The sequence below is a fragment of the Alosa sapidissima genome, chromosome 12 (assembly GCF_018492685.1).
Source record: "Alosa sapidissima isolate fAloSap1 chromosome 12, fAloSap1.pri, whole genome shotgun sequence".
NCBI classification, from domain to species: domain Eukaryota; kingdom Metazoa; phylum Chordata; class Actinopteri; order Clupeiformes; family Clupeidae; genus Alosa; species Alosa sapidissima.
In genome coordinates, this window is record NC_055968.1 from 12,293,353 (window position 1) to 12,307,059 (window position 13,707).

Below are 13,707 nucleotides of genomic sequence, written 5' to 3' on the forward strand. Positions count from 1 at the left end.
TTATTTACTCAAAAACTCTATTGTGACCTGCAATGTAAGTATAAGTATATTAATATAAGTATATACTCTTTTGATCCTGTGAGGGAAATTTGGTCTCTGCATTTATCCCAATCTGTGAATTAGTGAAACACACTCAGCACACAGTGAACACACAGTGAGGTGAAGCACAGTCTAATCCCGGCGCACTGCAACAACAGTGGCGCTCGGGGAGCCGTGAGAGGTTAGGTGCCTTGCTCAAGGGCACTTCAGCCGTTCCTACTGGTCGGGGTTCGAACCGGCAACCCTCCGAAGTCCGAAGCGCTAACCAGTAGGCCACGGCTGCCCCACAAAATGGATGAGTCACATCAACTAAACAGCATTAACAACAACAATAACAACGGCTAAACAAAATCAATCTCAACACAGTACATTCACATACATTTAATCTAATGTCTGTATGTTCAGTTGTTAAATGTTACATAGAGAGAGTCAATTATGCTCAACGTTTAGTATAAAATAATAAAATAATAATAATAAAAAAACATGAAACCGAATTTAAAAAGGATTGCTACACACTCTAACCACTAAGGGGCAATAAATCCCCACTTTACACCTGCACCTTGCACCTTGCAAATGCGTGTCCTTATATAATATTTATTCTGAAATGTGAACACAAATAAAAAAGTAAAATGTGTGTGTGTGTATCTGTGTGTGCAGTTGCATAGTGTACAGTATGTGTACAGTTGCATACCCACCCATTGGAAATTTAAACACTGATCAAAATGAAGCACAATGAAACGTTTTTTTTTTTTCCGCCAAAACCACAAAAAATACCCAGCATTAATCTCCCTGCTGCAATGCCCTTTCTCAGCAAGTAAAGTCAAATAGAAGATGGTACAGAGAACCAAAGTTATAGTCTGCCCTCTGCTACCATTCACAGATGGCGTGGCGTGGCACATATTTCATGTGGCTGGGGTGCCAGGGTTATGCCAAAACGGAAATCCATCACAGGCTTCACCCCAGCAGGCACTGAAAAAGTATACCGCTGCAGGAAGGATGTGATGAAGAGAAAGAGCTCCATCTTGGCTAGGCTTTCCCCGAGACACACTCTTTTCCCTGAGAGAGAGAGAGGTAGAGAGAGAGAGAAGGGGGGAGATAGAGAAGGAGGGAGGGGGGAGAGAGAAGGAGGGAGAGAGGGAGAGGGGGGGTGAGAAACATTCAATTGGTTGAAATGAGGTCACAGGCAATATGTATGATGATCTAGCACAGTATGACCCAGGTGAAATAACAGTCTGATTTTACATTAAGATCTGTCTCAGTTTCTCAGTCCATTTGAGAGAGCAATGTTGTTGCTATGAAAGTGAGATGGTATTACAGTATATTCTGTAAATATAAACACGCCTGTAGTGGATCTACACTAAAAATCATACATATACGTAGATATTCTATGATTTGTCAGCATTCTACGTTTACATCTCTTTTTCTACCTGCTGAGAATGGGATGAAGCAGGATTCTTCACAAACTTCTCCTCCTTGTTCAAGAAGTGCCCTGGGTTAAAAGTGTGCGGTGTCTCCCATTCTTCCTTATCAAACATCACTGATATCAAATTTGCTATTATCTCGGTACCCTGCAAAAGTATGTAAAGATCCATTTATATTCATGCCCAGGTAAAAAAGTAGTATACTTTAGTGTGTTAGAAATATGATTAAAGTATATGAAGTATAAAACAAGTATGCTTACACTTTTTGTACTTTATGTAAAGTATGTTTAATGTACTTTTAGAAAGTATACTTCAAAGTAGATGTTATTAAGTTCAACTTAGTGTACTAAAAGTAAATATACTAATTCTGCAATATTCAAAGTGTTTTTGTAATGCACTTTTAAAAAGTGTACTTTGTTGTTAGTGTATTTTAAATGGTAAAGAAGTTTAATTTGCTTAAGTGTATTAAATTGGTAATAGACTTACTTACTTACAATAGAATTGGCTTAGAGTTGTAATATAGTGTACTTAGCAAGGAAGAAAATGCTGCAAGCGAGGAGGAATCTGACCAGCGCTCCAAACAGCCACTCGAAAAATCACTCGGCTCTCTCAAAGTTGATTTCTGCTCACGAGAAGTGAATTTCTGCTCTCATGGGTCTCTACTTGGGGGCGGGAACCAGTTTCACTGGTCAGATTCCTCCTCACTCGCAGCATTTTTTCCTCGCTCAGGGAGCAGTTTCCTCTGAGTCCGCGCGCGCACAGAGAATTTGCGCGCTCGCATTTAATATCTATGCGTGTGAAACAATATAATACGCCCAAATGCATGTTTTATCGCGTGAGTGCTTTGTGGCTCTATTGTGTCTCCGTGGTAGGCCTACAATGACAAAGTTACCACATCCAACTTGAAAAGATATGCTCAAGAGATCCATAACTTTCAGAAAAATGTTTTACTTTTGTAATGGATGAATATTATGTTTGTTATGGATGAATATTATGTTTTGTTTTGAGAGAAATCTGTAATTTTCATTCATATTAATAAAATGTTTTTCTCATAAAGTGTAATTTATCATGTAACACAATAGGTAGGAGAGTACTAATAGTACAATTTTAAATCACACTAATATTATACTTAAATTGCATGCCTTTATAATGCTTAAAGTATCTTAAGACTAAACTTTTATTAACATAACTGCAAACTTTCAAGGCACTTATTGTAGTCAGGAAGTACATTTGAAGTTAATTTAAATTATTACAGAAGCATGCCAAATGAATAGAAATGAGAATGATAAGAGTGTATTCAAAATACACTACTACTCTATTATGAGTTATACTTATATTATAATGCCTTTTAAGTACATTTCCAGTACACTTGGGATGTTACAAAAGTGTACTGTGACTGTGTTCTGAATGCTCATTAATCTCTTTTTGTATAATGTGCTTAAGAACACTTAAAATTTGAAAAAAGTTGTTCCATTTTAGCATACAATTTACACTTGAAGTGTAGTCAAATAGATTTTAAGTTGAACTTAATACATATTTGAATACACTTAACTACACTTGGATTTGACGAAAAAAAGTGGGCATTGAATTATCAGTGATCACATTTAGCATAGTCAGAAAAGTTACAGAATCTATTATGGAATTTCCAACATCTGTTTGTATTTGTTCATACTGTATATCTTATAATGTCTTCAGTGATAACTATTTAGCGTGTTTTTGGGCAGGGGTGTATTGAAAGTCACCTTAGGGATGAGGTAGTCGCTGAGTTGCACATCTTTGGTATACCGGGGCAGGCCCAGTGGGGCGATGTTGCCGATCCTCTGAATCTCGTGAATGACCGCATCAGTGTAGGGCATGTCCGCCCTGTCTGCCATGGTAGGCAGGCATGACTGACCAATCACTCTGTCTATCTCAGCCTGGACCTTTTCTGTTGAAGTAAATGGAAAGAGCAGAAGGGAAAAAAATCAATGTTTTCTATTTGATAATGAAAATAGCAAAAAACAATATTAAGTTTAAGCACAAGGTTTTTTGGGATGTGTGTGTGTGTGTGTGGGGGGGGGGGGGGGCGACTTTTTTCAAAATCTGTTACATTTTCAAAAAATCAATTTCATGCATCGGGCGTCCCAGGGGAGGCCCAGGCAGAAAATGATGGTTTCAGCAGGATCACTCCTGAAATGGCAGAGACATTTAACGCCTCCCCGGCTGGCCACTGTGTGTGTCTGTGTGTGTGTGTGTGTGCAGTGGACTCACGTTACCTTGGACCTCCGGGTACTTGGCCATGTAGAGAAAGCTCCAGCGCAGGGTGGTGGACGTGGTCTCGGAGCCGGCCACAAACAAGTCCAGGGAGCACATGATCAGATTGTCCTCGGTGAAGCCAGCAGCTGTATTCTCCTTGCTCTTGAGTGATAACACAGATAAAAGAAGAAGAATAGAAAAAAGAAAAGACAGAAGTGAAAACGTGCCGTTAGGATGACACCTTTGTGTCATTCCTGTGGCCAAGTGAGCAAGTGTCATTCTGATGCCATGTTTAAACCAAAGGACTCATAGGGTATATAGAGCACACAGAAGATAACATGGCACCTCATGTCACAGGTCCAACACCAGACATGTGGACTCGAGTCACATGACTTGGACTCGAGTCATGATTTTAATGACTTCAGACTTGACTTGATAAAATTCGGCATGACTTGCGACTCGACTTGGACTTGAATACTATTCACTCGAGACTTGACTCGGACTTTGCCTCTTTGACTTGTGACGACTTGACATGTCTCGAGTCAAAAACTAAATTTCCTGATCGTGGACCAGTCACCCCAGAGATGCTTTCCCTCCGCGACTAAAAAATAATTAAATAGCGGAGACAAGCGGCCAGTCCAGAGCACAGTTCAGTGCTGCCGCTACCCCCACATGCGTTACGCACTGTGTGTAGGGCACCAAGAGACAGAGAAACGACCAACATTTAGCTAATAACTAGTAGCTTTACTGCAAACTGATTTGCACTCTTGTTAGAGAACGTTTACAATGTCAAAATGCACCAACAGCATGTTACATAAAGATGATACTTTTCGAGTCCTCTCCATTAAGATCCAACTTGAACTTATGCTAGCCTACTCCATTTAATTGAGAACCCCATCTAAGCACGCACGAGAGGGAGAGAAAACGAGTGGCAGGTTCCAGCTGGCTTGTCATTGTTGATGATGATTGATATTTTCTTTTAAATATAAGAAACGTATAAAAGGAAATCATGAAGGCAACAAATACGAGATTAGGGAAATTGCGGATTTATCCGGTTCTCACTACTGTTATAAACTATGAGATCCAGGTCACTATGACATAGGCTGCACTCACTGTGATTTGGAAAGTGGACAAGAATATGAAGAGTTGTCTTTGCCTTTGTTTAATGGAAATGGTGAGTCTTGAAGTAGGCCTATTCAATAATTTGTTTACATGAAGCACATTGATATGCCGATTGAAACGCATTCCACTCAGCTAGCTAGGTGGCTACTGGCTACCAGGCTCATAATTCACATTTAATTGCAAACAGAAAATGTCAAGCAAGCATCATGTCATACATGCATCTATTTCCAAAGGAATGAAAGCTGTTTGTGCCAACTTAATATAATGCTTATCATTGTTAATATTGTGCTATTCATGTGGCACAAACAATGTTTGAGTTTGTGGACTAGCCATAGGAATGGAGCTGGTAAAAAAGATCATTATGAGAATGTGTGGACAGTGGCACATAATGGGCTTAAAGTGACAGTGCACCATTTACAAATGAGATAAACAGCATCACATGTGTAGTATTTCTTAAGAAATGAATACTTTAAAACAAAATTACTGTGTCATTATTATCTTTTAAATAATATAAAAGTGTTGACCTTGGCTTCCCTTATGAGTCGCCACTGGCAGACAGCCTAATAAATTGTTTGCAGGCAAATCTGTGGCCTAGCGCAGTGAAATGCCATCAGTCAAATTATTACTCATCCTTACAGTGGGCTCCGAAATTTGGAAAAACAATATTTTTATTTGTCATGTAGCTATCCATTTTGTACAGATTACTCAGGTATGCACATGTGTATATTGTATGCGCATGCATATATCGTAAAAGATTTCAAGACAGAAACATTGAACATATTTTAATCTGTATTTATAAAAAAACTTCTGTGGATTAGATGGAAGTGTTAAAATTATGATCGATAGTCTAATAATGCCATTATTAAGTGAAGAGTACCTGATGACTTGTTCAGGACTTGAAAAAGATTGGGACTTGGACTTGGACTCGACTTGGCTTTGATGAGACTTGGACTTGGACTCGACTTGCCCTTCTCTGTATTTACTTGGGACTTGACTTGGACTTGAGTGCTAAGACTTGGGACTTACTTGTGACTTGCCAAACAGTGACTTGGTCCCACCTCTGTCCAACACACACACACACACACACACACAAACTTCTCACCTTTTCAATCTCATTCAAGTAGCAGTCGATGTAATCCCTTGGCTCTGAGGGTTCCCAGTCTTTCTTGTGCTGCTCGATTTCTTCCCTCAGGAAAACTTTCTCGTGGTCATAGATGTTCCTGAGGGTCTGGTGAGGCCCTGGTAAGAGTTTCATCACTACTGGGAAAGCATTGTATATCTACAACAGGTAAGCAACAAGTTCCTTTTCAATCCCCACTCAGCCATTGAAGTCATTCTACTCATAAACTACTCCTTCTACTTCTAAGAATAGATACCGTATTGCTATTTGCAAAAATGTGCAATAAAACATAGAGTGCTGTTATCATTTAGGATGAGTACAATACCTGTGCCCAAATGGAGACTTCAAGTTCAGTCATTTTTTCAAACATAGCCAGCAGTGTTTGGAACTTCTTGTCGGTGTATTCAAATCGATGCCCAAAAACAAGGGAGGTGTTGGCAACAGCGTAGTTTGTAGTCAAGTGTGGATTGAATGTCTTACCTAATGAGACAAGGAGTAAGAGATAAATAAACACCCTATCCCTTTTTATAGCTTCGTATTTCTTGTTAGAGTCTTCTGATGTACAGTGCATATGGAAAGTACAGTATTCACAGCACTTCACTTTTTCCATATTTCGTTATGTTACAGCCTTATTCCAAAATGGATTCAATTATTTTTTTCCCCTCAAAATTCCACACACAATACCCCATAATGACAACATGAAAAAGTTTGTTTTAAATGTTTGCAAATGTATTAGAAATAAAGAACGAAAATATAATATGTACATAAGTATTCACAGCCTTTGCTCAATACTTTGAGCGATGTCTGGTGTCCTCCAAACATAATGCTTGGCATTCACGCCAACGAGTTCCATCTTTGTCTCATCAGACCAGAACATTTTGTTTTTCCGTGGTCTGAGAGTCTTTCAGGTGCCTTTTAGAAAACTCCAGACAGGCTGCCATGTGCCTTTTATTACAGTAAGTAGGCTTCCGTCTGGCCACTCTACCATACATGCCGGATTGCAGCAGCAATGGTCGTCCTTCTGGAAGGTTCTCCTCTCTCCACAGAGGAACGCTGAAGCTTTGTCAGAGTGACCATCAAGTTATTGGTCACCTCGCTAACTAAAGCCCTTCTCCCCCGATCACTCAGTTTAGAGGGACGGCCAGCTCTAGGAAGAGTCCTGGTGGTTCAAGACTTCTTCCATTTACGGATGATGGAGGCCATTGTGCTCATTGGGACCTTTAAAGCAGCAGACATTTTTCTGTACCCTTCCCCGGATCTGTGCCTCGAAACAATCCTGTCTCAGAGGTCTACAGACAATTCCTTCAACTTCATGCTTGCTTTGTGGTCAGACATGCACTGTTAACTGTGGGACCTTATATAGACGTGTGTGTGCCTTTCCAAATCATGTTCAATCAACTAATTAACAAGGCTGTAACATAACAAAATGTGGAAAAAGTGAAGCACTGTGAAAACTTTCCGTATGCACTGTATGGGTAGCATTAGTAGCAAGAATACAGACTGTATTCTTACCATCAAGTTCTTCAATATCTCTGGATAGATGAGTAAACTCATCTAAAATGGCTGACTCAAGAGACTTCTTGCCGACTCCGAAAGACTTGAGGGTAAATAGGGCAAACTTGCGCTGTTGTCTCCATAAATATCCATTGCTGGTTACAACACCTGTAGAAAGGAAACAACATGTAAACAGAGCCTGAGTCCATCCCCCATTTTAAAACGTATCACTAAACTTCCTGTTTATGATCAAGTAAAACTTCCCCCTGGTTTTTCTCTTTTCATTCATTCATTTTAGCAGATATTTTCATTCTGTTTCAGGCCTATACAGACACACTGTAAAAGTGTGTCAGGTAAAGAAAGTCATGATGTCAGTGCTGTTTGTGCCTTGTTTTGCCAAATGGGACACAGTAGGACATGGGCATGATCTAGTACATGGGTTCCCAAAGTGGGGGTCAGGACCCCCCGGGGGGTCGCGGGACGCCGAGGGGTGGGTCGCGAAATGATTTCCATAAATCAAATAAATTTGGGAAAAATAAAAGAGCTGTCACTTGACCGCACTTTAAAGACAGATTTTAATTCCAAGACGCTTGCTGAGTTTTGGATTTCAGTCGAGAGGGAATATCCACAGCTATTCAAGACTCCACATACCTGTGCGAAAAGACTTTCTCTGCACTGACATATATTAAAAACAAATACAGATCGCGTCTAAATGTGGAGGATGATCACCGTGTGGCCGTCTCCACAATTAAACCAAGAATGGACTTGCTGTGTTCCGCGCATAGCGCGCATCCATCTCAATAGATGAGATTAACGCTGAAACATAGTTGGCAAAATGTAAATTTGCGCAGCAACAATGTACATATGTTTACAACAGTTTGTGCATATTACCCTGACTGAGATATTCTTCTGTTAAAATGGAAATTTAAGTAATGTTTCAAAGTTAAGTTTGCATGACAGCAATAATGTGCACTCATGTTACATGGATATTATTTTTTGACTAAGGTATTCTGCTTTTATCATATAGTAAATTTCTATATGTAAAATCATAACAGGCTGCTCTGTTCTTTTGTGTTGTCGCTAAGCCTGTGTTTGGATAAGCCTAGTGCGTATGGCCGGTGCGCAGATTTTATTTTATTTTTTGAGTCACATCCAGGGATAGTAGGGGTCGCCAGTCTCTGGCACGGTTATTTTGGGGGTCGCGGGTTGAAAGGTTTGGGAACCCCTGATCTAGTACAAACTAGCACCAATGCAAAAAAAAAAGTTGCAGTTTATCGACACCATTCATGTGTGAATAATGATATGACAGAAGGAGTATCCTTGGTCTTACCAGGACAGTTGGACACCTCCACTGTAAGTGCACTCTCAGGCCGGTCAGCCATGGTGTCTCCTTGAGTCACCAAAGCTTCTCGCACCATCTTGTAGCCGTTCAGCACCACGGACCATGAGGAGTTCGTTTTAAGGCTGTAGATATTCCCATACTGCTCAGCCAGCTACGAGAGACCTTGTCAACCATTTAATAACACTACATACATATAGGCCTACTTTTTTCATGAAAGACAAAAAATAGTTTAAATTTAATTTCAGTGATCGCGTGGTTAAGGATTTTGAATGATATATATTTTTGATATAATTTGAAGTAATTATGTCATCTTTATAAAAAAAAATCTTGGAGACTCCTGTAGTACCACCAGAAGGAGTCCGCATACCACTAGTGGTACCCGTACCACAGTTTGATAACCACTGCCCTAGAGGATGTGTATGGGGAACAAGTCACAGTTGTCCAGCTGCAGGCCCGTTTCTTTACCTGCAGGCAACAAGATGGAGAGGAGGTGGGGCATTTATCTTGCGACTGCGTGAGTGTCTTGCCAGGTGGCGGAGTAAAGAGGAAGGTGATGACTGTGACAAGATGTTGCAGTCTCAGCTTGTAGCAGGGCTTCGGCCAGGATCCCTGCAGACAGAGCTCCAAAAGCTGATACGGAGGAATACCACTCTGACGTTCTCGGACGTTTGCAAGGAGGCCAAGGCTGTAGAGCAGGAGCAGAACCAACATGCTGAAGAGGCCAGCACAAGACGAGCCTATGTGCCCGCTAGGGCTGGGCGATATGGCTAAAAAATAATATTGGGATATTTTTAATCTAGTAGTATAATATATATCTCGATATTTTTAAATTTTATCAAAAGGACATTAATTCTCACTTTCACCCTGTGATGTTTAAATCATGCCAGTATGATGCAGTAGGCTAGGAAAAATCATACCAGTCCAATCCCTGCAAATGATATCCACATTAAAACATTCTTGGTTATTCACAAGTGGTTTTTATTTTAAATTTGCATGTAAAAGCAGGGGTGAAAGTAATTTTGAATTCTTGCCAATTCCACCCTGGTCTGGCAGCGTTCAAATCGACCGTTCCGCAGCACACCAGCCGGGCGTGGGAGAAGGCCTTCCAGGTATGCAGGCCATCAGTTCTATGACTGAGTTCCAGGGCACGGCACGGCTGCATTCCCCAGAACCCATCCTGCTACCCCCTGAGACAGAGATGATGCTGTGGGCATCTGTGCCACAGGCCACTGGCCATCCAAATTGCTGTGTAGTGGTGGAGGACTTGGGGGTGAGACAAGAGAATGGAGGGTTGGACGAGCGATAGTGCAGTTGTAGGCCGGCAAGCTGCCCCTCCACATATGCAACCCACACCCCTATCCTGTGAAACTACCCTCCCGCAAGTCGTTAGCCCAAGTCACACAGGTAAACTCTGCCGACATCCAAGACCAGAAGCAATTGGTACTATGGCCCAAAGGTGGCTCGGAAATTGAGGTTTATGTACACCCCGTGTGCACAGAGAACGACAACAACCACTCTGCCGTTCCGTTTTCCTACAGGGGGAGGGATTGACCGCAGGTCAGCAAGAAAGATTGACTAACCTGCTCTGTGTCTATGCTGCCCACGAGGAAGACTATGGACAAACCAGTGCGGTGATGCATCAGATCCCGACAGATAACGCCCCCCCCCCCCCCCCCCCCCCCCTATACAGAAACGGTATAGGCCTGCCCCCCCTCCCAGTTTGTAAACAGAACTGCGCACCTTGCTTCAGGGGATGTTGGCTAGCGGGATAGTCACAGAGTCCCTTGGCTGCTCCTGTCGTCCTAGTGAAAAAGAAGGATGGCACCTGGCGGTTCAGTGTCGATTATAGGAAACTAAACGCTGTGACTCATAAGTATGCATTCCCTCTTCCTCGGATCGAGGAATCACTGACAGGACTGAAGAAAGCTGCATGGTACTCGACCCTTGATCTGGCCAGTGGTTACTGGCAGGTTGAGGTCGGCCCACATGACAAGAAGACTGCCTTCGTAACACCTATGGTTCTTTACCAGTGGGAGAGGATGCCATATGGGTTGTGTAATGCACCCGCTATCTTCCAGCGCCTCATGCAAAGGTGTCTGGGGGAGCGGGTCCACGACATCCCTCGATGATGTCATCATCTACTCCCCTGACTTTGATAGCCACTTCGTCCACCTGGAACAAGTCTTTGAGTGGCTTCACCATCATGGCCACATGAATTCCAATACAAATGTCAAGTTTTTGCCTGAAATTGCACTGTGCCTATTTATAAGGGCATTGTTCCCACCTCTTTTGGGGCCTACCATCAAATGTTTGACCTCCTTCTATGGATTCTTGTGAATATTTCAGTACCCAATATGTGGCATCTACTTATTGTGCTGCAGCCAGAGATCAGGGTAGCACCAAAAGCGGAGGAGGGCGAGGGGGGCATTTTGGATAAAATTTAATTGAGACATAATAAGATTAATCTGAGAATGTAAAGCACTATACAGATTGTACATGAAAAAATTGTTGTCATTTTTGGATTCCCAAGAGTCAAAGCTTTCAAATGGTGTATAACTATGCTACATAGCAATATGGTGCATAGGTTTATTCCCGGATTCTCCAAGATCGCGTTGCTACTGAACAAGCAACCTGAACTGAACTGAACTGCTTCAGGGTACGGGGGAAGAAAACTTCAGTTGTTGCGTGGAACCCGGAATGTCAGGGGGCGTTTGAGAAACACAAGGGGCTTCTCCTCCAGACCCCTGTCCTGGCGTATGCAGATTTAAAGGCCCCCTTACGTCTCTACACAGATGCTAGCTTTCAAGGCCTAGGGGGTGTGCTTGCTCAGGTGCAGGAGGGGAAAGAAAGGGTTATCGCCTATGCAAGTCGCAGCCTCCATCTGGCGGAGTGGAACGATATAAACTATAGTTTCTTTAAACTGGAGAACCATCCTGAGGCTGATTGGCCCACCATACAGGAAGCAGACACTGACCTTGGATGGATCTGCCAGTGGAAGGCTGAAGGCAAGACACGGCGGCAAGTGAACGCTCAATCCCTTTCAGCCAAAGGTCGGAGACTACTACGGGAGTGGGAACACCTGCGACTGTGTGAAGGGATCCTAGTTTGGGCAAGCCGGGACCCAAATACGGGACAGCTGTTGACCCCAAACGGTGGTGCCCTGTTACATCTGCCTACTTTCCTACAGTCCTGTATCTATTTTGTGCTTTTGTGGTAAATTAGTCAATCTTGCGTGTTGCCTGTGTATTGGTGGATTTGGTTGTATTGAACAGGGGAGTAGCACCTTGGCATTACTATTAAACTTAAGTAAAGGCTAGTATTTCTAATCCCTTACACAGAGAAGAAGAAGAAGAAGAAGAAGAAGAAGAATTCTTGTGACAATCTTTCATGTATTCTTTCATTATTACAGTGACCAGTTTTCATAAATTTCTAAGATTCTAAAACTTGTTCTCATAAATGTCTAACACTTACCCGGCACATTTCCAGATGGGCTTTCTTGAAGTCAATGGTGACTGTGTTGCCTATGACAGGCCAACACAGTGGACCTGGAGGAAAGGTCTTTGGCCTGCGCCTCCGCATGATGTCTGCTAGAAGCAGAAAGACAATGGTGGACACCAGCAGCACCTGGACGTCCATCCACTTCAGTAAAGAGGAGCTGAACGTTGAGGATAATGAAGGAGCCATTCTCAAGTTTATGTGCTTTAGAGAATGCCTTTCTCTCTGTCTGACCCCTGACTGTGCTTATGTAGCTGATTAAATACACCCAAGCCAGCCCAGTCTCTGCTCAGACGTGTTGCACTTTATCCTGTTGTCATTTGTAAGGCAATGAATTGGTGGGAGGGCTCATTATCAAGTTCCAGTATACAGTAAGACATCTCAGACTGTTTCACAATAGTAACCATTTAGTAAACACTTACAGGGTCATTCAAAAAGGTAACATTTCTATATGTTTATCCAATATAAAATTGCTGCTCTCTGATCTAACCAGAAAGTCGTACTATCACAAGGCAAGGATTAGTGGCGAGGACCAGAGATGAAATAACAATCAACAGGACCGGTCAGGCCACTTGCAGGTCCTTATCCCTGTCTGTCACGCAATATTAAACAAAGTCAAACCGAATTCCAGCATCTCTATCTGTATTCTGAGCCCAATCTGGATGCCCATGTACAGTAGGAGGACTGAGATATGGTGGCCTCCCTGCATTTGGACCAGCACTTTTTAAGTCATGTGAATGGACACACAGACAGATAGATAGACCTGACAATACCCTCTACCCCCTGACAAGGGACAGGGTAATGAGGTGGTAAAATAAATTGACTCTTGTCAATTTAATTTGGCCTTTTTTTTAATTAATTAATATTGGATACAATATTAATTAATTAAAAATATATGATGCAAAATAAGTGATTGCTTAAATACCCCCCTTAAAGTAACTGACCTTAATCAACAGTGGTCCAGCCAAGTGGTGCTAATAGTCTCACAATTTGTGAAATGGAGAATGCCTGAGTGCAGTGAATGTGTATAGTATAGTAATATCAAGACACCTAGGTCTGGAAGGTCCATCACTGGTCAATCAGTATTCCTGCCTATAATTCCACCATGAAGACAAAAGAACACTTCAAACAAATAAAAGAAAAGGTTATTGACTAGCATAAGTGAGGGGATAGCTACAAAAAGTCACTAAATATCCCCTGGAGGTCAGTGAAATCCATCATTAAGGAATGTAAGGAAAATGGCAAATGTCCAAATCTGCTTAGAGCAGGCCGTGACAATAACCCGTTCAAGAAAAAGAATTGGGGGAGGCCACCAAGACACCTGACAACTCTGAAGAAGCTTCAGCAGCTGAGATGGGAGAAACTATGCATGCAGCAACATTTGCTCGAGATTTTCACCAGTCAAAGCTCTATGGATGAGTGGCAAAACTCTTATTAAA

General features: G+C 42.0%; 1 protein-coding gene across 1 annotated transcript; it reads right to left on the reverse strand.

Annotated features, from left to right (window-relative positions):
- Positions 1-939: 939 nt before the first annotated feature.
- Positions 940-12,519, reverse strand: LOC121677518 (cytochrome P450 2J6-like). The gene is made up of 9 exons (XM_042056272.1): positions 12,245-12,519; positions 8,762-8,924; positions 7,450-7,599; positions 6,263-6,417; positions 5,920-6,045; positions 3,716-3,857; positions 3,203-3,387; positions 1,467-1,607; positions 940-1,095 (listed from the first exon to the last, which is right to left on the reverse strand). Exons 1-9 carry the CDS (start codon positions 12,455-12,457, stop codon positions 1,066-1,068), a joined length of 1,305 nt encoding a protein of 434 aa, XP_041912206.1. The 5' UTR covers positions 12,458-12,519; the 3' UTR covers positions 940-1,065.
- Between the last annotated feature and the right edge of the window lie 1,188 nt (positions 12,520-13,707).

Excerpts from the sequence above, each read along its gene's own strand:
- LOC121677518 (XM_042056272.1), bottom strand. The coding sequence starts at position 12,457 with ATGGCTCCTTCATTATCCTCAACGTTCAGCTCCTCTTTACTGAAGTGG. Across the intron at positions 6,418-7,449 it reads AGATATTGAAGAACTTGATG|GTAAGACATTCAATCCACAC; the intron begins GTAAGAATACAG and ends TTGTCTCATTAG. Across the intron at positions 1,096-1,466 it reads CTTCATCCCATTCTCAGCAG|GGAAAAGAGTGTGTCTCGGG; the intron begins GTAGAAAAAGAG and ends TCTCTCTCTCAG.